This window comes from Rhinolophus sinicus, chromosome 18 (genome assembly GCF_057876585.1).
Source record: "Rhinolophus sinicus isolate RSI-liver-muscle chromosome 18, RSI-T2T, whole genome shotgun sequence".
NCBI classification, from domain to species: Eukaryota; Metazoa; Chordata; class Mammalia; order Chiroptera; family Rhinolophidae; genus Rhinolophus; species Rhinolophus sinicus.
The window spans coordinates 110,739,615-110,763,464 of NC_142518.1; the positions used below are offsets into that span (position 1 = coordinate 110,739,615).

Sequence of the window (23,850 nt, forward strand, 5' to 3'; positions counted from 1 at the left end):
GCATTTATCTAGCTGCCTCTCTGGGAGTTCCCGAGCCAGAAGGGCCCTCTGTGGCCACCCAGGTATTCATTCATCTGGCCAAGACATTTACTCCACGTGCTAGACACAGTGGGGTCCCCAAATAGGGAGGGTAGCAGCTCTGAGCAGGCAGGAAGGAGTGGGTGGACCTCGCTTCTGTCCAGCTCCACCAGGGCAGGACTGTTGGCCCTCAACCACCGTGCCAGCGGCAGGCCCAGCCTTCCTAAGCCATGCCTCCGCCAGCCTTCCTGCATCTGGGGACCACTCCTGTGACCGCGTCACACCTCTGAAATGGTGCGGTGACCCTGTCCTGCCTCCTCCCAGGGCACAAGACACTGACGTCAGAAGACCTTGCTCGTCTTCAGTGACACACCAAGAAAGCTGAGGCAGAGCTTTCAGTCGGGCCCTGTCCTCACCTGTCCTCTCCGCCACTCCAACTCCACCCCAAAGCGGACACCTGCTCTCCCAGCAGGAAGGAGAAGGAACACAGCAGACGAAGAGTCACCATAAAAAGGCAGCTTGCTTTATTCTCCTGACAGCGGCGGGGAGCAGGGATGGACAGCCTATCTGCCTCCAATCTGAGGTGCTCTGAGCCAGAGGGGCCCCGGGGCCCTGAGGCCAGCTCTCATTAAATGCACCAGTCCCTGGGGGCTGCCCGGTCCACACATGCAAAGTGGGGTCCGGGGCGTCTTCTCCCCATTCAGCCCAGCTGACCGGTCACACCCCTCACTGGGATCCAGGCTGCCCCCTCAACTCCATGTTGGTCTTGGCCCCAAGGTCTTGTCTTCCGCTGCTATTCCTGGGGCTTGGCTTCTGGAACGCTAAGCACACCCCTCAAGAGAAGCCACACTCCACAGCATATCAGGCACAGCCCCGGGCGCAGTTATTTCTTATTGGATGGACATGGCCCAGGCCCCCCAGTCTCAGCTCTCCCTCGGTTAGAGGAGGTCGCCCCCAGGGTGAGCCTCCAAAGCTATGTCAGAAGCTCCCTGTTCCCACACCTCAGAGTGGAGGCCAGCAGGAAAGCTGCTTCCCATTCTTCCCTTCCCTCCCACCCCTTCCCTAACCCCCCCAGCCCTCCCTCGCTTCCTTCCCCCCACCCACTTCCTTCCCAGCCCTCACAGGGGGGTTCCACCTTTGACAGGCTGTCTGAAGGAGCTGCCAGCCCCCAGGGCAGGTCCACAAAACAGAAAAACAAGTGGCAAGCACAGAAAGGGAGAAAAACCACAAAAATCAGGGTTGCCTTTGTCTACAATAGCGGAGGCTCCCAGCAGGGGGAGAAGCTGTGCTCAGCTCTAAGCAGGACATTCTCTTGTGCTTAGGACAATCCTCGCTGTTTTTCCTTCAGCTCAACTTCCCTGTCTCCACTGGGAGAGCTCTGGTAGGAGTGTGTGTGAGCGTGTGCACGTGGCATGTGCCTGGGCTCATGTCGCACACAAACGTGCACAATGCTGAAGCGGTACCCCTTCTCCTCGGGGCTTCTCTCTGGTAACAAAATCTGGTACACACACTCACACACACAGAGACAGGTGCGCACACACGTGCGTACACACAGACACACACTAGATTCTAAGTGAGAGTAGGGGACAGGGTCTCTGGGGCTCAGTGGACCTGGGTTGGAGCAGAGGGCCCTCCCTGGAGCAGCCGGGCTCCCATTTAGGTGGCTCAGACAGTGGTGACTGAGAGCAGAGGGTTGTAGACCCGCTTGCCGTCAGCCGAGCGAGTGCCGTGGGCCAGCATCTCCTGGATAGTGATCCAGTTGTCCAGAATCTTCTTGTTCCGCTTCTTCATGGTTTTGCGGTGGCTCAAGGCGATGATGTTGAGCTCAGCCTTGCTGTCAGCGTTCTGCTGCTCCCTCAGGCACTCTAGCCGGCTCTGCATCATGAACTCACGCCGCTTCCGCTGCTCCCGGGCCCGGATCAGATGCTGCTTCCGTTCCTCCTTGCTCCAGTAGCGGCCCATCTTCATCTCACTCACCGCATCGTCATCAGTGGTCATGCCGCTGCGCTCCTCCCGGATCTTCAGGGCCCGGGCTTTTAGGAGGCGATCTCGCACAGGCCGCTTGGCCACATAGCGGGTCCCGTCACTTCGCACTTTGACCTTCCACTCCATGCGGGGTGCTTCGGTGGCAGCTGCCGCCGCTCCGCCCACCCGAGGGCCACCAGCCAAACTCAAGGGACCTTGACCCAGCTCCTCCAGGCCACGTGGCGGGGCCAGCTGCACACAGCTCTGGTAGTGCTCGCTCTCCTGGCCTCGGTGGCGCCGCGAGAGGTAAGGGCTGCCCTCAGGGCCCACACGCTCCAGGGTCACCCCCGTCTTGGGACTGCGGCGGACACGGTCCTCTGAGTGCTGTCTCCGCCCCACCTCAGGATCCCGGGAGAGGGATCGGAACTTGGAGGGGCTCCCCTGTGGAGGAGCTGCCTTAGCATGGGTGGCGACAGGATGGCTGGAGGGGGTCCGGTTCAAGTTGGAGTTGCCAGCAGCAGCCCGCCTCAGGGGGCTCTCTGGCAGGGGCTCAGTGAGCAGCGGGGTGCTGCGACAGCTCTCCCCCGTGTTATAGGCGCTGGTGCTGTCCTTGTCAGACTTCTCTGGCAGCTCAGAGATGTCGGACAGCTCGTGCTTCTTGGGCTCGCTGGCCCCCAGCTCGTAGAGGCTCTCTTCCTCTAGCAGCCATGCCTTCATGCAGCGCTCCCGCAGCTGCTGCATCTTCTGTGCCCGCAGGATGTTGCGGCACTTGAACTCCAGGTGCCGTAGTTCTTCCTCCAGCATGGCCATCTCGTGGCCCAGGCTCTCATTGCGGTTGACGTCCAGGGCGCTGTTGCCACCAGAGGCCCGGGGAAAGAGGAGACCCAGCTGGTTGCCATTTTCCAGGTGGCACTTGATCTCCAGCAGCTCCCGATAGCGTTCGTACTCCTCGTCGGTGAGGCCAGGGACATCACCACCCCCCAGCCCGGCCCCTTCAGCCAGCAGGGAATCCATGCTGAAGTGGAAGTCCCGGCTCTGCAGGGCGTCCCCTTGCAGGCCAAACTTGCGCAGGGTTCCGGGCGTGTTGGTGGTGCTCGGGGGCTCATCCCCCAGCAAGTCATGCTCGGAGCTCTCCTCATTTCGGGTGCTCTCATCAGTCCGGCCCACCCCACTGTCCAGCTCCTGGCTGTTGCTCAGGCCTGGGCCCACACTGGGGGCCCCTTGCTCCTCTTCATTTCCAAGCTGGGACACAAAAATGAGCCCCACTCAGTCTGGGTCCCACCGGCAGGGGCGCCACAGGAGGATGGGGATCAGAAGGGCTTTTGGGTCTGGCCCACCTTTCACATTCACCTGCCCCTCCTCCTCATCCCCTCCTGCTTGCCCTCCCCACCACCTGCCCTTCCCTCCTTCCTCACCTGCTGGGCAGGGGGGGATTTCAGCTTCTGCACACGCAGGTCCCCTTCATTCTCTGAGCCCAAGTCGTCCAGGAAGTCATCCCGGTCACTGTCCTTCCATCGCTTTGCCAGCTGCAGAGACAGGCCCATGCTGTGCTATCCCAACTACATTAAGGACTTCCCCAGACACCCCTCCAATTGCCTCAAGGTCCTATACGCAGCCTCCTGGGCTCAGTGAAGACAACAACCCAAGAGAGGAAGTGGTCCCAGCCCACTCAGCTGTAACAGGCCAGAAGAGGAAGTGGGCCCTGGGACACCACCGGCCGTCCATCAGTGCTAGGTGGTTGGCATGTCTGTGTCCTTGTTATAGATCAGCAGTTTCCAAGACAGAAAACCCGATGTCAGGGGACCCAGGACACCCAGCCAGGCACACACACCTGGCTCTCAGGCCGGGCGACCAGCAGGGAGATGTTTGTGTTCTCCTCCTGGCTCAGGATGGCCACCGCCTCTTCCCGGTTCTGGACGTCCACACCGTTTATCTGTGGCAGGCGAGGGATAATCAACAAGGACCCCAGGGCTGGCTCTGCATGGGCGCTCAGTGGGGACCCTGGCCGAGGCCTGGCTTTTGCGCTTTGGTAGGAAGGAAAGAAGTGGAAGATGCCTCGGGAGAGGGCAGCCTGACCCATGCAGAAGCACATGTGCTCAAAGGACAGCGTGGAGTGGGAAGTGTGCTCATGTCTGGGGGGCAGAGAGGAGAGATTGGCAAGGTGCTAGAGCGGATCCCATGGGTACACGGGGCCACCAGGGCAGCTGTGCACATGAGACGTAGCCGCGGCTTTGAGCACTGCAGGGTGCCTGGCACCAGGCTAAGCTCTTAGCAGCACAGAACTGGGATCAGCTAAGAAGAGGCAGTGGGTAGGTCAGCTGGCGCGGCCTCCGGTCAGGCCTGCCCGCCCTGCTCACCTGGACGATTCGATCTCCCTCGCGGATCCGGCCATCTTTGGCTGCAATGCTGTTGGGATTCACCTGCAAGGCACACACATCCTGGGGACTCGGCACCTCCACTAAGGTGCCCTTTCCGTAGGAAGGGGCAGCCTCACCCTGGGGGTGGTGGGGAGCAAAGCAAATCCAAGGCTCTTTGCTTACTCCTCTTCAGCTCAGGCCAGCAGCTTCCAAGTTCCAGGAGGCAGGGACAGACCAATGGGTCCGGGGCTAGTCACCTCCCCAAGACCAGCTGCCAACTTGCCGACCAAAAGCTCCCAGCCTCTGCCTGACACCCCCATGCTCATGCCCAGGTTGGCACTCCTACACTCTTTTGCATGGAAGCCTGTTCTTTTGTGTGTCAGAGGCTAGGCAAATGCAGGAAGCTGGATACCTTCCCGTACTCAAAAAAACATCAGTGGTAGGATAGTCAGAGGAAGGTTAACCTGATTAGGACACTGCTAGAGTGTAGAGGGCAGCAGGGGAGCAGCCCGTCTTCCTGCAGACACACAGACACCTGCACAGCCAGGTGGGGGAGAATGACCCTGTGAATACCAGGAGGGCTGGCTGCAGGACATGGGAGGGAGCACAAAGCTTGGCCAGGATCTCATCCTGCCTCAGTCTTGCCTCCTGTGCCACCCTGACCACAGGTATGCTGGGAAGGGATGCCAGGCTGGAAATACACTGAAACCATTGGCTGCCCTGACCTCACCCGCTGGCAACCTCCCTGTGATGCTAAGCAGGCCCTATGCCTGGCAGCTGGGTCCTTAGAGGCAGCCTTTGAGGCCTGGGCAGTGTGGAGAGGCTGAGGGTGTAAGATGGTATGGGCACTCTGTGTGCCAGATCCCGCCTCAGCACCTGCCACAATGGCGCCTGGCCCCCTCCCTGGTGCTACACAGATGGGCATCAAAGTCCAGCTTTGAGGCCCTAGCACACTTATAGGTGGCATGGGACTCCGCTGCCTTCTAGAAGACCCCCCTCCCCCACCTTCATACCTCTCCAACATAGATGCCCAGGTCCTCCTCGTCATCGGTGCGGTAGCAAACCATCAGGCCCAGCTTGTCACGGTGGCTGGCTTTGTACAGCTCTACCTCCTGCCACAAGGGGAGTGGGGGGAGCAGAGGAAGAAAGCCCAAGAAGGAAGTGAGCAAGGACCCATGCTGCAGGAGCAGCAGGGGCGGCAGCCACGGCCTGGCCCTAACCCCAGCAGCACTTCACATGAGCTGTTTCCAGCCCCCGGTTTGGAGGGTCTCTCTTACCATCACCAGATGGTGCTTATGTCCAGTGGTCTTCCCTACTAGGAAATGCCCAAGACACAATCGAGACACATGGGACGCACAGGACACAGACAGATGTAGAACACAGACTCACCAACATACACCGACCATAGGACCTCACCCGTGCCCTCCCCGACTCAGCCAGACTTAGCCAGTGAGCCTGAGGAACCAGCCACACTCCGGGAAGGGCCACAAGGCCCAGCCACCTGGGGGCAGCAGGAGCCAGGCCCGAGCTGGGCTGCAGACAGCCATCCTGGGGCTGGCACCCTCGCCTGGCTGGCGGCCCTCGCCTGGCCTGTTTGCCCGGCTCACCTCATACTCCAGCTCGTCCATACGATCTGCCTCCTGTGGGCCTCCCTCCATGAACTCCGCTGGGTCATAATACTCATGGCTGATGGGGGGGCTGCCCAGGAGAAGGGGGCAGGGGTCAGGCTGGCCATCTGTTCCTCTTATGCCCTAGCCCCAGCTCCCAGGCTGGCCAGTCCCAATTTACTCAGCATGGAGCCCTGCTCTGGGTGCACCCTCAGGGGACCCTCCTTCTGAGAACCCCCTCCTTCTGAACTACATGCATCCATGCATAGACCAGGAATGGTTCTTGAACGGGAGTGTACAGGGGTTTCAGGGGTTCGCACTGAGAACCCAGGCATGCCTAGCTCTCCCAGCCTGTCCCACACCACACCCCAGCCAGACTACCTGCCCCTCCCACCCAGCACTCATGCAACGCCCCCAGGAGTTATCCAGGCCCTGGAGGACTGCTGGGGAGCAGAGAAGGACCCACTCTACTGCCAGCGGTGCCCTCCTCCTTGCCCCGAGTCCGAGCTTGGCTGCTGGTGGCCCTGGGCCTACCTCTGTGGAGGAGGGGATCCCGGGAACCCCTCCCTGCAGCCCGGGTTTAGACTAGCAGAATGAGTCAGCGCTCACACAGTCATGAGCCACCAGGCCTGGATGAGAGGCCCTTCGTCCGAGCGGGCCAAAGAAAGAAGCCGAAGAGATGGAGGAGGTTCAGAGCAGGGAGAGGGATGAGACAGACAGGAATGCAAGAAGATTCAAGGGGTGATGCTTGTGAGGCAGAAGACGATGGGACGGCAGAAGAGAGAGGATGGAGGAGGAGGAGCTGAGGACCTCAACCTTCCAGCAGCGAGGTCCCAGGATGCTCCTGCCTTGGCCCTGGGGGTAGATACAACGGGGAGCCTATGTGTCAGTCTCCCCTGGCCCCTGCCCCGGCTGGTGTCCAGCCTGAGGCTAGAGGCCTGCAGATTTCTGAGCCCTTGGGTGCCACAGTCAGCTCTGGAGGCCAAGGAACCTGCTTCCTGCCCAAGAGGGCAAGCCAGCTGGGGTCTCCCTGCCATGCCCAGAGCTGCAGCAATGTAGCTTCTGGGTGGCGTAGAGATGGCCGCCCCTGGTGGCATGCCCTCTCTCAAGGCAGGGCCCGGGGCCCTCCTGAGGGCGACTCACAGCTCAGACAGGACGTACGGCTCCAGGATGACCATGGGCGGGGTGGGCGGGCGCAGCTTGCCCAGCGCCATGATATGCTCGAAGGTGATGTCAGTCTGAGTGCCACTGTCCACCAGCTGCAGGTCATGGCAAGAGCTGTCCCCCCGGAGGCGGGGGCTTCGTCTCAGCACCTGGATCACCAGGGGCTCCTTGGAGGAGCGCAGGGCCTCCAGGGTTTGTTCCTGAGACAGCTTGGAGAGCTCCTTCCCGTTTACCTGTGGCAGAGACACGCCCCTGTGAGAACCCACCAACCTGTACCCCAGTCTGCTCAACCAAGAAATCTGTTTTCCACCCTCATCCCTGCTTACCCTTAGCACCCTCATTCCCAGCTGAACCCCACTTGTCAGCCCTGTCCCCACGCAGTGCTGTCTGTGGATCGGTGGGCCATGCCCCTAAGGCCAGAAACTGCCGGCACTGTGTACCGGGTCAGGGAAACACAGGCCAGAGCTAGCATCTGGAAGATTGCGGGGTTCCCTTGGCTCCTCTCCTGATGGGCATCAACAAATGGGTTCTGGCAGGAGGGTCGGTTAGAGTAAGAAGATGTAAAGGATAGAGAGGGACTCACCAAGAAAAGGCCAACACACACGGAGCCTCCTGGCATTGCAAGGTAGCCTAGAGCCAAAGAAGTGGCCTTTACAACCACCACCATTTCTTGGGCACCTGATGTGCTTCTCCCCCAAATCCTGACCCCGACAACCCATTTGTCACATGAGGAAACCAAGGCTCAGCAGGATGAAGGAAGTGAAGACAAGATCATGAGCCAGGACAAGCTGCGCAGTGGTCAGAGTGGGGAGCAGGGAAGGAGGAGGCCATAGCGGGCTGGGGGTTAAGGAGAAGGTGGGACTGGAGCAGCCTCCAGGGAAGAGCAGCAGGATGACAGTGAACGGAGGATGGAGGGCCTTCCCAGCAGAGATCCAGGGCAGAGCCCCAGATGGGTGGACCAACGCATGCCCTCAAGGCAACTGGGAGCAGAAGGCTGGCCCCAGCCCAGCCCCTAATTTCTGCAGCAGCCTGCCTGCCTTGGGCCCTGGGACAGTCACTTTCGAGCTAGTGAACCCCACGGCACACACTGCGACCTCCAGGCCTTCCTTGGCAGGGAGGCAAGAAGACTAAGGACCGAACACACGCAGCAGAATTCAGGGCGTGTGTCATGGGACCAGTAAGGGAGAATCAGGAAGTAGCAGTTCATAAAAGAGGGGGATGGTATAGGGTCTTCAATTCACTCAGCAGCTGTGGAAAGTCTGTTCTGGGCTTGGGGAGGGGTCACACACTAGCGGTGACACCCAAAATGGCTACATCCAGCAGGTGCTAAGCAGACCTTGGGGGCAGCGGCTGCTAAGGAAGCACAGGGCCAGCCACAAGCCACTTAAGAAGGTTGGGTAGGGAAGGCTCCCTGAGCAGGTGGCACCAGCCCTGCATCAGGGGAAGGGAGAGGGGGCCAGGAAGACAGGGGGACTGGTGGAAGCGAAACACCGACAGTCAGCGTGGAGAGTGCAGGTCCCAGGGACCCAACGTCCACCCATGGACAGAGCTTCTGCAGGAGAGGGAGAAGGGCCCCAACTTGGGCAAGGGCACAGAAGCACAGGCGGCTGTGGCAAATGAGAGCCCTTTTCCGCTTGACCGAGCCATACATCTTCCCATCCTCACACTGCCACCTCCCTCCTTGGGTGTGTCAAGGTGACAGGGTGCTGCATAGAGGTGCCCAATCCAACTGCAAAATGCTGTCTTCTGAGCTGCAACATGACAGACCAGCCCCTTCCAGAAAGGCAGGCTGTCTCGGGAAAACACAGGGAGTCCTAGGGACACCTGGACAGCCACGGCTCCTCTCAGCAACGGGACTCCTAATGCCCTTTCTACTATGTGATTATGTCCCTGTGGATAATCATTTCTTTTTGTCTCCCCTCTCCCCAAACTTTTCATGGTCAGCAAAGATATTTTAGTCAATCAATTTTGTCTAATTACAGAAGAAACAGGTTTATTTTAGAACATTTGAAAAATACAGAAAACTGTCAGGTGCCTTCAGAGTTCTGAGTTTCCGCAGAGCAGCTAGAGGGAGCCCTGAGCAGCCACAGTATCTCAGGCCTGGTGGGGGGCAGCACGAGTGCAGGGAATGGAGAGCAGGCTCAGCCAGGAAGCTGGGAGACGCCCCCTCCTTCCTCTACGTAGGAGGGGCTCTGAGGGTGTGGGAGGGGGGTACCTATGTGGGGTGGAAATAGGGGTGTGGGAGGGGGTGGGGATGTGAGTGGGCTTTGGCTGAGTTGTGGGGGTAGAGCGTGTGTTGGGGTGGGTGAGTGCGGTGGTCCGGGGTTAATGGATTGTGTGACTGAGGCGCAGGGCTTGGTGGCAGTGGAGGTGGGCCTATGACCCTGTGTTGAACCATTTTACCTCAGGTCTGTCTCGTCCCCTCCCCACGCCTCACTAAGTGTCAGCCTGTGTCATTGTCCCTTGTCTCCATCCCAAGACTTTGGTAAACTACTCATTTGATGAGGACATCACTTTCTTACCCCGACTCTTTTTTTTTTTCTTACCCCGACTCTTACAGCTGACCCCTCACACATTCTTCCTTCTGTGGATTGGAGCAATAGATGTGGGTGTTCTTGGCACCTGGCTCATCGCTTCCTGTCCCCCTCCTGTCACCTATACCCACTCAAGGCCAGGTGCCCAGGCGTGTCCATCCTGGCCACGCTCGCTGGCAAGCAGATGCACGGTGAGGCCCTGCCCCAGTGCCTGTGTATGGGAGCCACGGAAGGCCCAGTGAACACCTGGGACCCTGGTAGACCAAACATGTGGGGTAGTTTCAAAGCCATGACTTGTGACTTAATTTACATCAGGCTCTGGAGGCTCACACCTAATACACTCACACCACACCTCGATTTCAGATTGAGAGTGCCCACTGGAAGTCAAAGGCTCAGGATGGCTGTGCGAGGCCCAGGCTGGGCCAGAGGACAGCTTAGAGGGGAAGCCAGACCCCAAGGGACCCCCAGGACCTCCCAGGCACTGATGGCCCTCAGATCTACTTCTATGTCTGTCACCCCTACCAGACAGGGGCATCTGAGGGCAGAGCTCTTGCTACTTCATATATCCAGAAGGAATCCAGGGTTAGGAACACACTCCATGTGGACCCAGGGTGGGCCAGGAGCACTTCCGGTTCAGGGAGAGTGATACCTGCTGGATGAGCCCACTGTCAGAAAACTTAAAAAAAAAAAAATGTCTCCTCCATCAAGTGCAAAACTGCCTCTCTTGGGACAATTCAATTTATCTTCCAACATTATTTTTATTGTGGCAAAATATGCCCAACACAAAATTTGCCATCTTAAACCACTTCAAAGTGTACAATTCAGTGGCATTTAGTGTATTCACATTGTGTTGTGCAATTATCATGTCAATTTAATTCCAGGACAGTTTCATCCCCCAAAAAAGAAGACATCCCACCCATCCGCTCTACATTCATCTCAGCCCCCAGCGATCGCCTTTCTGTCCATGTGGACATTTCATATAAATGGAATCTTACAATATGGATCTGAGTGTCTGGCATCTTTCCTTAGCAGGGTTTCTAGGTTCATCCATATGGCAGCAAGCATCAGTACTTCCTTCCTTTTAAGGCTGAATAATATTCCATTGCATTCCATAATATTCCACTGTGTGGACAGACCATTTTGTTTCTTCAACGGTAGGCGGACATTTGGGTTGTTTCTTCTACCCTTTAGCTCCTGTGACTCATGCTGCTGGGTACATTCCTGTACAAGTCCCTGACTTCGTGTTTGAGTCCGTTTTCAAATCTTTGGGGTACATACACCTAGGAGTGGAACCGCTGAGCCATACGATCATCCTATATTTAATTCATTGAGGTACCAGTATTATTTTTAAGGCCAGAAACTTTACAGCAATCGCAACTCTGTCTACCACAGTCTTGTAATAACAAGTCTGTTTCCCAAAGATATAAAATGACACGTGAACTATGATGATTACCATATAAAATATGCTTATGGAAAAAGGCTTGGAAAGAATATATAAAATCATTGTGCGGGGGCAATGGAAGTCTGAGGTTTCTGGGAGGAGTGAGGATCTCGGGAAGTGGGAGGCAGCCTGGGCGAAGGAAGCAGGGAAGGGGGTGTGCTGGCGCTTCGTGCTGCCACAAATGTAAATGAGTTAGCTCAGAGGGTGTAGGGGGCGGGCTCTCAGGGCTTTGAAAACTGTTTTTCATGGGTGTGTGTTATGTATATTCACTGGTATGTACGTATGTATCAAATATTACACCATGCTTTCTTTAGAGACTAGAAAGAAATTCGTGAAAATGGAAAAATATTCACAGTGGTTATCTCTGGGAGATAGTACTTTTGTTCTTTACAGGATTTTCTCCAATGAGCATTACTTTTATAACCAGAGAAAACATACAAAAACAATGTAGCCTGTGATCCGTTCTGAGTTTTTGTTTTCCCGCAGACCATGGCAGTTGGCTGGTTTGTGCTCCTGGGTCCTCAGCAGCGAGGCTCAGACTGCAGCCTCTGGGCTCAGGCCCCTTGGGTGCCAATTAAAGGAGAGCAGTGGCAATGAAGTCACATCAGACTTCACATCCAGACTTGATCTGAGGAGGCTCAGGAGGCACTGCATTCTCCCTTCACTGCTTTCAACTTCGTGCTCAGGTATCCTGCCAAAGGGGCAGCTCCCAGGAGCCTGGGGTCCCAGAGAAGGTAAAGCGGGTAGAGGGGGACCTTGGGCTGTGGGCTCTAGGTGGGAGAAGAGCCTCCTCCCCAGGACCTCCTGCCTGGAAGGTGAGGGGGATGAATTGTGGCCACCCAGCCCTTAGGTGAGTTGGCCAACAGGACCCCACGCCCACGCCAGGGCGCACTGGGAGGTCGTTGTGGAAAGCTGGAGAAGGGCCTGGCCATGGGGCTGGGCCAGTTAGCCTCAGTGGACGTCAGGCCCAGAGCAGGCCTAGGCCAACACCCCCCCATTCACACCATCCGCCATCCCACCCCCACTGGCTATCTCTAGGATTGCATTTGCAGAAAGGATCTGTGGGTGGCCAAGGTGTGGGTGATTGTCTCCCCAGCCCAGGGTCTGAGCAGAAGAGGACACTAGAGCTACTGGGGTGATCACTTCGGGGTGATCACTTCGTAAGTGATATAAATGTCTAATCACTATGTTGTGCACCTGAAAGTAATATACCATGTTTCCCCGAAAATAAGCCCTAGCCAGACAATCAGCTCTAATGCATCTTTTGGAGCAAAAATTAATATGAGACCTGGTCTTATTTTACTATAAGAAGACAGGGTGTTATATTATATTATACCTGGTCTTATGTTAATTTTTGCTCCAAAAGACACATTAGAGCTGATTGTCCGGCTAGGGCTTATTTTTGGGGAAACATGGTAATATTCTATGTTAGCTGTAATTGAAAAAGTTTTTAAATTATTTTAAAAAGGGGACAGGAAGCCCCATAATGGAAGGTACCTATTGACCCCCTAGGTACCAACCAACGAGACCCAGATCCCCAGGTCTGACTTCAGAGGGAGCCCATCCCCACCCAGCACCGCAATGCCCACCCTAGTATCTCAATGCAAGCCAAGCCCCTAGGGTGCGACCCCTCCTCAGCAGCTTGGGGTGGAGAGGACAGGACACAGAGGGAGCAGGGCCCTCGCTAAAGCCAAGCTCAAAAGGAGGGATCTGGAGGGAGTCGTGACGGGTGTGGGAAGACCATTCTGCCAATCAAGGGTGTTGGAGGTGAGCAAGGGCGGGGGCAGGTGGAGCATCAGATCAGAGGCTGTACCGGAAACGGAGTCTGGGCCATGGGCTACTAAATGCTGCTCTGTGCTGAGGGCCGGCCCTGGGGGACCTGACTCTCATCCCCGGGGGGGGGGGGGGGGGAGACAGGTGGCATCTGAGTGCGCGTCTGAATACTGATGATGGGAGGAAAAAATTCATAATGCCAGACAGTGAGGGAAACACCCTGAGGAGGCCTGGCGGACATTGGAGGTAGGCGAGGGGAACACAGGGGCAGGAAAAGGGACGCCAGTGGCAGGTGAAGGAGAGACACAGGGACAGATGAAAGCAAAGCGGTAAAGCTCACTGGGCAGTCGCGATTGGGGAGGGGCCAGGTGGGCATTGGGGAAAGCACAGCTTCCCCCCCAACCCCGCAGCCCCTCCCGAGGGAGGACCAGCGGGCCAGCGGAGGCGGAGGGCGGGGCCCGCGAAGGCGGAGGGCGGGGCCCTAGGAGCGCTCACTCCCGCCCCCGCCGGGAGCGGCAGACAAAGAGCGCAAAGAGCGCGTGGTGTCTCCCGTGTCTCCCAAGGGTGCGGGTCGTCCCCTACCCCTGGCAGGGGCAGGTGCTCAAGCCCTGCCTTAGGGAGCCTGGGGCAGCTCTAGTCGGGGCTCCAGTGGGAGACGCTCGCTATGCTTCCCAAATGCTCTGATCTGGAATCTGGGCAGGCGAGCAGGAGGGAGGGGAAGGTTGAGAAGTCTGGCCTGGGTGACTGGGGGTCCCGCAGGGCTTGCAACTCTTTGGGAGGCAGGAGGAAGGCCCTTTCACTCATGTGAGGCAAGGCCAACGGGAGGTGGTGAAGTACATAATTGCTAGGGGTGCCCATGGCTGCTACGTTATGAGTCTCCTAACCCCACTCTGCAGATTAGGAAACTGAAGCTAGGAGAGAACAGAAACCGGAAGTTACCCGCTGCCCTGGCTGGCTCTCAGCTCTGCAGTCAGGAGTGTCCAGGGGACACTTTGGACACATCTGTGTCTGGCTTCCCCGGCCCAGACAAGTGTTTTGGGGACCTCCTAACAGAGCACTGGCGAAGAAAGCCCAGAGAAGGGGCAGCCCTGCCTAAGTCAGCGAAGAGCAGTCTCTTGGCTTTCCTGTCCTTTCAGTGGCCCAACGGAAGTCCTCATTCAGGTCTTCCCAACTCTGGATTTTGAAAATTGTCAATGCACAGGAACATTGCAACACCTAACCACAGACACCTGTGTGCCTTTCACCCACATCTCCCCAGAATGCACATTCTGCCGCCCCATCTCCTCTACACATACTTTCAAAAGCAAGACGCTGACACCAACACTCCCATTCCCTGGGAAACCACAACACCCTTCTGCTCATTGATTTAGCAGATAAGTCACCTCCACCTCTCTCTAATTGTACCACTTATGCTCTTATAGCTTTTTTTTTTCTGATCCAGGATCCAATCAAGGACCACACACATTACATTTATTTGTTATGTCTATCTCTAGTCTCCTCTACTCTAGAAAAACCTATCCACTTTATATTTTTTTTTTACTTTCATGACATTGACCTCTTCCAGGGCAGCTGCCTTGTAGAACGTCCCAGAGTCTAGATTTGCCCTAAGATTCAGCTTAAACACTTGAACAAGTTGCTACGTCCTTCTCCCCCCACCCCCACCCCAATATCAGGAGGCACTGGGGCCAGGCTGTCCTATTGGGAGGCTTGCTTGCTTTGATCACGTGGTCAAGGTGGAGGCTGCAACATTGCATTTTCCCTTCCTAATGTACAAGTAATCTGGTGTAATACCTTGAGACCCTGTGAATACCCTATTCCCCAACAACCTTTATCTAATGGTTTTACCACCCAAGGGCGATCCTTGCCTGAATAAATTGCACTGGTGGCTGAAATTTGCCTTCATTTGTAAGAATTCTAGCAGGGACACAGCAACACACTCCATCACCATGTGATAGATAGGCCCAGGGAATGGCATGCCCCCAGTTGAGGCTTGCTGAACAAGCCATACCATCCACCGCTGTAACTCTGTGCCCAGCCTTTCTGCCCAGGGACAGGAGCAAGAGAAGCATGGGAGGTCTTCATCTCCAAGGTCTTTTTAGTAGTTTAGGGGTGGTGTATGTCCGGGTGCCCGTGAGCTGCCTGTATGTCGGTCAGGGTGTAGATGATGGGAAAGGAGGGTCAGTTACTACAAGTGGCATGGAAGAACAGATTATGTCCCTTAGGACCCTACTTGGGCAATGACCCCTAGAAACTGATTTGATAGGTCTGAGGTGAGGCCTCCCTTCTTATTTTTAACGAACTCACTTCCTAAGTCATATTGATGTGATTTGGGGCTTCATTGATTTAACTCATGTTCCTACCCATCCGAGGTCCTCACTACTCACTGTGGTCCAAAGGACTAGCAGCAAGCACATGGCCTGGGAACGTCTGAGAAATGCAGAATCGCAGGCTCCACCCTGGACCCCCTCAGTCAGATCCTATAGTTTAACAAGGACCCCAGCGTGACCTCGTGCTGTCCCAGAGTACCCCCCTCAAGGAATCAGGGAGGACTTACACACACCTGAACGGGGTTCAGACACCAAAAAGGGTCTCTCTCCTCCCTCCTCCCTCCCCAAAGTTGCTGAGTGGTGGGTGGTGCCGAACCACAGTCTGTTGAAATCTGATGCGCCTGCCCTGCAGCCTGCCCTGCACCCTGCCTCTCTGGCACCTCTGAAGTCCTTTGGAGAGAGCAGCAGGGATGCCCCACAGCGCCTGGGTGAAAAGCAAAGCAATTCCTGAGGTCATCATCAAAAAAAAAAGGGGGTGGGGGGTGGGAGATGAGGGTAAGGGGGATCAAATATATGGTGATGGAAGTAGAACTGACTCTGGGTGGTGAACACACAATGGGATTTATAGATGATGTAATACAGAATTGTACACCTGAAATCTATGTAATGTTACTAACAATTGTCACCCCAACAAATTTAAAAAATAAATTATTTAAAAAAAAAAATCAACCTTCAGGTCAACTGTTACTGAAAAATAAAACAATTATTAAAAAAAAAAAAAAGACCAACCTTCAGGTGTGTGCTCACTCACAGCTTCCCAGACAACTAAAAACCCTCCCACTCCCACGTACCTCTGGGCTAAAGTGGCTGGCCCTAGGGCACAATCCAATCTAGCAATAATCAAAACTATATTCTTTATGGAGTGCTTTTTGTTTCCACTGCTCAAAACGAGTATGAGGAAGAGGCAGATTGTACTACGAAGAGGGGCGATACCTGTCACATCACAAAGCCAACCCCAAAGCCCCACTTTTCAAGTCTTTCCTCTTTTGGCTTGATTCCATCTCCTTCCTAACTAATCTTATCCATTACCCTTCTTCACAACTCAGGGCTCCTCTTCCTGTTTTTTCTCCCCTTTCTTTCACATTAGAAACCCCTCAGCTGACTCTGGGTGGTGAACACACAATGGGATTTATAGATGATGTAATACAGAATTGTACACCTGAAATCTATGTAATTTTACTAACAATTGTCACCCCAATAAATTTAAAAAAAAGAAACCCCTCAGAATAATACTGGACCTTCCTCTGTCACTGGACATTAACTGTGACACGTCCATGAGTACAGCCTTCTCCATCCAATTTCAATGTCTTAACAACCAACTTAATGAATGGCCTGATGGCAGCAACCCCCATTCCCCTACCCAAATGAGATCCCAGGGGACCCAGTTCTGATGCTGCTGATTTCACCATGGCAATGACCCCAGGAGGCATATACCCTTTGTTCCCATTTAGCAGGTGAGAAAACTGAGGCACTGAACCAGTGAGCCATTCAATATCAGCATACAGCACTGTCTTCCCTGCAGAGACCTGAGGTAGAAAGAAGGTACAACTCAGAGCCACTAGAGTTGGTGCCGGGCTAAGTGCTCTCACCTGCTTTTTGTCCTTTGGTGTGTGTGTGTGTGTGTGTACTGTATTTCTTGTTTTTAAAGCTTTCCTGAGGTATAAGTTCCATACAATAAACTGCACATATTTAGAGGGTATGGTTCGAAGTTTTACACACACACACACACACACACACACACACACACACACACCCACCTCTGTGAAACCATCACCGCAATCAAGATAGTGACCATTTCAATTAGATAGATAGATAGATAGATAGATGATAGATAGGTGTAATCATGGGATGTAAAGTACCTCAGGGAATATAATCAACAGTATTATAATACCTATGTACAATGTCAGAGGGGTAGCAGACTTGCGGGGGGTTATCACTTTGTGGGGGGTGTAAATGTCTGATCATTATGCTGTTTTGTACACCTGACACTAATAAAAAGAAAAAAAAGATAGTGACCATTTCCATCATCACCAAGTGTCCCCATGCCCGTCATCCCTTCCCTTCCACTCATCTCTGATCTGTTTTCTATCACTATAGATTAGTTTGCATTTTCTAGAATTTTCTATCAATGGCTCAGACAGTTCTCAGGAATTAGGTAAGGGAGGAAGGGCATTTTAACATCTTGGGATAATGGCAAAGTTCGTGCTGATAACAGCTATTGGAATTCAGTGCCCCATTTATGGCCTCCACAATAATTTCATTTCCAGAGGGCCTACTGCATACACAATGACAGGACCAAAGCCCTGCTCAAAAGAAGCCCCCACTCAAGTGGGAGAACACCAGGTAGCCATGAAAGTGCCATGGAGGGGATGGAGGCGGGCCCACGGGCCTCCACCCTGCTCTCAGCAGCAGACTGGCCCTTCTCTCTCCCTCACTGTTGCCTGCTTGTTCATGGTCAGTCTCCCTCCTCATTGTACAGAGGCCCCAGGGGGAGGGGACAAGGCGTGTGTGAAGTTCCAAGCAGGATCCCCAGCACAGAATGGTGGCTGGCCCAGTGGGGGCTCATCACGTAGGTGCCAGACGGAAGAATGCTTGGGGGACTACCAAAAGCACTGGAGAGGTGACCTTTAGCCTCTGCTCAGGTGGCCAGAGGGGAGAAGACAGGCAATACTGACTCCCTTATCTTCACTGTGGTCCAGGCTGAAAAAAGAGCAAAGGTCTGGGGGGGCCATGCAGGAAATGGGTGGAGTGGGCTGGAGCCATTTCCTTTGTCACATAGACCCCCCCCTTTATGCCAAGCCTGCCAGCCAGCATGTGATGGAGTCAGAGAAGGGGTACCAAGCTCAAGAAGACTGGAGTGACAGGAAAAGCAGAGAAAGAAGCTCAACAGTGCCGAGTGGATTAGATGCATGAGAGAGGACACAGGCCTGGCAAGTAGGAACACATGGAAGGCGTTTTGTGCTGTGGTGCTAGGTGGCTCACTTCCTCCGTTTCCCCCTTTGTAACCTGGCTCCTTCCCATTCCTAACTCAACATGCATTAGCCCCGCTACTCAGGGTCCTATCCACATTTTTCAAGCTCATCCCCCCCAACTCCAGCACCTACCCTTGGAAGACATGACCGGGATAATAGAAGTGCAGCTGGAGTGGACTTGCTGCTGTGATAGGACCAGATCAGTAGAATAAAAGGGCCAAAGCCACGTGATCACCTCAATAGCTGCACAAAAGGCATTTGACAAATTCTAACAACCCTTCATGATAAAAACACTCAAACTAGAATAGAAGGGAATTTACTCAACTTGATTCAAAGCATCTATGAAAACCCAACAGCTAACCTCATGCTCATTGGTGAAAGACTAGAAGCTTCCTCTTACATCAGAAACAAAGCAAGAATGTCCACTTCTATTCAGCATTGTACTGGAGGTGCTAGCCAGAGTAAATAGGCAAGAAAAAAGAAAAAGAAAAGGCATCCAGATTGGAAAGGAAGTACAAAAGGAAGTAACAACTATCTTTATTTGCCCATGACATGATCCCATATATAGAAAATCCTGAAGAATCCACTAAAAACTGTTAAAGCTAATAAGGTTAGTAAGGTTCCAGTTGCAAGATACAGGATCAATATACAAAAATCACAACAACGTGGATGAACCTGGAGAATATTAAGCTAATGAAATAAGTCAGACAGAGACAAATACTATATGATCTCACTTATATATGGAATCTAAAGAACAGAATAAATGAGCAAACAAAACAGAAATAGACTCATAGATACAGAGAAAAAACTGATGGTTACTAGATGGGAAGGGGGTTGGGCGATGGGGAGAAGGGGAGGGGATTAGGAAGTATAAACTGGTAGTCACAATATAGTTACGGGATGTAAAGTCCAGCATAGGGAATATAGTCAATGGTATTGTAATAGCTATGTATGGTGTCAGATGGGTAGTAGACTAGTTGGGGTTATCACTTTGTGAGGGGTGTAAATGTCTAACCACTATGTTGTTTTGTACACCTGAAACTAATAATAAAAAGAAAGCTTCTTCTGGGGTAGTAAGGAGGAAAAAATTAAAATAAATATGTGCAGTTTATTGTAATATATATACGCAAAAAAAATCAATCGTATTTCTATACAGTGACAATGAGAAAGATGAAAACGAAATTAAGAAAACAATTCCACTTACAATAGCATCATAAAGAATAAAATATTCAGGAATAAATTTAACAAAAGTGTAAAACATCAGTGAAGGAAATTTTAAGACCCAGAAGGAAAGACATCCATGTTCTTACAAAGCTATAGTAAAAGCAGTGTGGTACTGTCATAAAGATAGAAATTTCTCCAGAAAGTATATGCAAATAGCCAATAGCATATGAAAAGATCTTTAACCTCATTTGGCCATCAAAAATGCAAATCAAAATCACAGTGAGCTACCACCTCACACACAGTAGGATGGCTACTGTCAAAAAATGTTTAGGGGAAGGAGTAAAGAAATTAGAACCCTCTTACAACACGGCTGGTGGGAATGTAAAATGGTGCAGCCCCTGTGGAAAACAGTTCAGCAGCTCCTGAAAAAATCAAACATAATTACCATATGATCCAGCAACTCCATTTTTGCATATATACCCAATAAAATTGAAAATAGGGACTCAAACAGATATTTGTACACCCACAGCAGCATTGTTCACAATAGCCAAAAAGTGGGAGCAACCCAAATGTCCGTCAACAGATGAATAGATAAATACTATGTGGTATAGCCATAAGGGAATATTACTCAGCAACAAAAAAGAAATTTAGTAGTGACATGGATGAACCTTGAAAACATTATGATAAATGAAAGAAGCCTGACACAAAAGGTCACATATCATATAGTTCTATTTAGATGTAATGTCTGGAAAAGGCAAATCCATAGACAGAAAGCAGATGAGTGGGTGCCAGGAACTGGGAGGTGTGGGTGGAAATGGGTACGGGTTTCTTTTTTAAGTGTGCTTTTCCAGGACCCATCAGCTCCAAGCCAAGCGGTTGTCTCAATCTAGTTGTGGAGGGTGCTGCTCACAGTGGCCCATGCGGGGATCGAACCGGCGACCTTGTTAAGAGCACTGCACTCTAACCAACTGAGCCAACCAGCCACCCCCCGAGTTTCTCTTTAAGGTGAGGAAAATGTTCTGGAATTAGGTATTGGTGATGGTTGCACAACTCTCTGAATATACTAAAAACCACTGAATTGTACATTTTACAAGGGTATGCGAGCTGTATCTCAATAAATTTGTAGGGTTTTTTTTAAGTGCCCGTGAGCTATCAGGAGAAAAGTTCCTAGAACTCAAGGCTAGGATAGAGATTTGGGGGCTTTTAACCTGGGGGTCAGAGACCTCTGGGGATCTAGGAAGAGGCTCCAGGGAACTCTGGCAGAAGGAAGTCACGTGGCAAGTGGTGTAGTTGTCCAAGTCCATTTCTCTGGGCTGCCCTGTCTCTCCGTGGTGTCATTTACTCTGGGGTAGGTGCAGAGGCCACCCCGGGTACAGAGGAGACAGGGAGAAATGCCACTGAAGCTGGGGGAGCACCAATGTTTAAGGAGCACTGGGGACAAGCAGGGGGTCCTGGAAGCTGACCGGTCTTTTGGGACAAAAGCTTCCTTCTCTGAGAAGAGGCTCAGGGCAGAAGCTCTCCTGGCTGTGCCAGCGACTCCAGCCCCCCAAAATGGGGTCATCTTTGATAGCGAATGCTTTTCTCTGCTTTCTAGATTTTAAAAATTCAATCTTCTTTTGTCTTCCCTTATTTTTAAAGGATGGTTCCTTTTAAAATTGCATCCAGTTTCCCCTTCTATCCAAACTTCCACAGGAGCTTTAAAAGAAAGCCGCGTTCCCAGGAAACAGCAGGGGTCGGGTAGCCTGCCTCCTGGGGTCCTGCTAGCCCAGGCCTTGGGGCACTCTCTCAAGGAGAAACATCTGGCCCAGAAATTTCCCTTCAAGCCCTCCTCTGACATGGAGCCCCCTCTGAAAGCAATCCCAGCCGGACCTGTGCCACCTACCCCACTGTTATGGGGAGCCCCAAAGGTTACCACAGTGTCACCTCCCAAACATGGCTCATTTCGGGCCTGTAGTGCCTCGCAGGTTACCCTCCACTTTTCACATATCACCATGAGGCCGGCCTGAAATAAAGTACTACATCAATTTCTCCCTGGCAAAATCCGGAGCCTACCGCTTTGGAACCGCTTGCCTTTTGATGAAATGATTCCAAGAAAGGAAGCAATGAGGATGGGATTCCACAGGACTGCCTGTTGGTCCCAGCCTGGGTCATTCGGGAACCCAATCCCAGGAGGAGGCAATGGCAACGGCCAGGATCGAGACGAGGGGGAGGGGCGAGAATGGTAGAAAGAAGACGGAGGGCAAGGAGCGGGAAAAGTGGAGGGTTCCACGTGCCCTGAAGATCTGACTCCGGGAGAGCGAAGCCAGAGCGCCGCCAGGCTAGGGGCAAGATTCTCCCTCCTGCCCCTTCCCCCAGGGCCAGAGGAACTAGGCTCCCAGCACAAATGCTGGGCGCTTCCCCTGCCTCCCCAATCCCCTGATGCACTTATTCTTCCCTTCGCCACGCCCCCGCTGATGCCTATAGGGGTTCCCCCTGTTCTTCCAAGGAGACCCCATTCCGCCAGCCAATACAGCTCCGGCCTGCACTTGCTCCCCAGTCCTTACCAATAAACAGTTGAAGCGCATACCTGGTCTGCGCCCGGTCTGTCCCTGGGTTCCGACTCCCTCTGACCTTGAACTCCCTCCACTTAGCCCTGGGGGCGTCTCAAGCCACGTCATCTGGGACATTTCTTTAGACAGTTCTCAGCGCACACAGAAAGTACACACACGCGGGACCGCAGGAGCCTCCGCGCACACAGACAGGGCACAGGCACACACTCACGAAGTCACGCCACGCACAGGCAAGGAAGCCCGGCTCCCAGCCTTGGAGCTGGATTTCCGGGCCCGAGCGCGTGGCCGGGTATCTCTTTCTCCCAGCCACTCACCGCCCGGTCCATACCCCCCAAGGCCCAGCGGGACAGACAGTAAGTCAGGCACTGCCGCCCGCGGACGGCCCACCCCGCTGACCCCGGCGGCCGCCGCTCACCCGAGGCACCCAAGGCCTGGAAGCCCACCGTTTGGGCATGGCTGGAGCAGAGAGTGGGTGCCGGGATTAGTACCCCGAACCACGCCAGGCGTCGGCGGGGCCTCCGGCCGTCTGGGCGATTCTGCACCCCTGTCCCGCGGGGACCTGGATTTGACCGCCCCCACTCCCCCGCCGCCGGCACCCGGCTCCCTGCCCCTACCCTGGGTCCAGCGGGGCGAGCTTGCGCAGGGAACAGAGCCCGTTGCTATGCAACCTCCAACCCGCGCTGGCGGCCGCAGCACCGCGCCTCCTGGCTCCCAGGCCCGGGGTGCAAGCGCGCGGGACTCGGCCCGAGCCCTACTTCCAACCTGGTCCAACGCGACCCAAGGCTCGCGTTGCAATCTACTCCAGGCGCCCAAAGGATGCGCCCCGCACCCTCATCCCCACGCAGTTCCCATCTGTGACTGGTTCCCATCGAGCACCAATAACCAGCAGCCGCAGAGATTTAGGGCGAGGATGGCTCCCTACCTCTTCCTCTCGAGCCCTCCAGCCCTCCCACATCTGCGGCCCCGGCTCTACCAGGACCTCCCCATGGGCTAGCTTCTTCACCAGGTGGCACCCACGCCCCCCGCCCCAGCGGCCGAGCCGCCCTACCTGAAGCATCACTTTGTACTGCTCCTCCGGTTTCTGAACCACGCACATATTACATCCCATGGTGCTGGCCGGCGAGGGAAGGAGGGCGGGAACGGGAAAACGCCTTTCACTGGTCCGTGCGCGGGACCTCGGGTCCCGGGCCCGGGCCGGGTGCCATACCCTAGCGCGGGGGGCGGGCCGCCTAGCGGGGGAGGGGGGTCACGCCCCTAAGGGAGGGGCAGCTCCACGCCCCTCGGGTTAACTCTTAGCTGGCAGAGACCAGGCGCGGGCATGCTCCCTCACACCCGGCCAGGAAAAAAAGGGCAGCGGGGGATGGGCAGGCGCGCCAGGCGTTGCTTGGCTACGGCCCCCCAGGAGGCGCGGGGGCGCGCCGGGCCGCTGGGGGCGTCAGGGGCCGTGGGCCGCGCGCCTCCCCGCCCGCCGGGCCCGCCGCTGCCGCTGCCGCCTCCGGCTCCTGCCCATGGCCGCCGGCCCTGGGAGCCCGGCCCTCGCGCTCGGCGCCGCGGCCCGGCCCGCTGGCTGGGGGGCGGCGGCGGCCCCCACCCGCGGCCAGGTCCGCGCCCGCGCTCCCGCCTCGTCCGGTCGCGCTTCCGGCACTCTCGACGCTAGTCCTCCGGCCTGCAGCCGGCCCGGCCGTCTCCAGCTCTCGCCCGGGACGACGGGCGCGCGCGCGCGCCCGCGGCGGCGGCGGGGGAGGGGCGCGGGGTGGGGCGCACGCGCGCGGTGGAGGGGAGTGGGGCTGGGTGGGAGCGCCGGCGGCGGGAAGCCTCAGGAGCCGGCGCGGGAAACCGGGGGCGGGGCCTGGGTGGAGGGTGAGGGTCCCTGGCACCCCCGGCGTTCGGCCCCTGGGCGCCCAGCACGGCACGTGCCGCCTGCGCCGTGCAGGTCCAGGAGACAGGGGTTCTGTTTGGAGGAGCGCCTCCCAGGATCC

General features: G+C 54.9%; 1 protein-coding gene across 5 annotated transcripts; it reads right to left on the reverse strand.

The window, feature by feature from the left end:
* Positions 1–519: 519 nt before the first annotated feature.
* Positions 520–23,538, reverse strand: PDZD4 (PDZ domain containing 4). Of its 5 annotated transcripts, none has more exons than XM_019755146.3 (8): positions 22,920–23,538; positions 7,109–7,344; positions 5,948–6,038; positions 5,354–5,452; positions 4,341–4,403; positions 3,815–3,916; positions 3,399–3,509; positions 520–3,225 (listed from the first exon to the last, which is right to left on the reverse strand). In XM_019755146.3, exons 1-8 carry the CDS (start codon positions 22,977–22,979, stop codon positions 1,684–1,686), a joined length of 2,304 nt encoding a protein of 767 aa, XP_019610705.3. In that variant the 5' UTR covers positions 22,980–23,538; the 3' UTR covers positions 520–1,683. The 5 variants fall into 5 exon arrangements, with proteins under 5 accessions (XP_019610705.3, XP_019610704.3, XP_074179481.2 ...); XM_019755145.3 differs by having other exon boundaries at positions 7,091–7,344; XM_074323380.2 differs by lacking the exon at positions 22,920–23,538 and adding an exon at positions 6,557–6,802 and having other exon boundaries at positions 7,091–7,344.
* Positions 23,539–23,850: the final 312 nt, after the last annotated feature.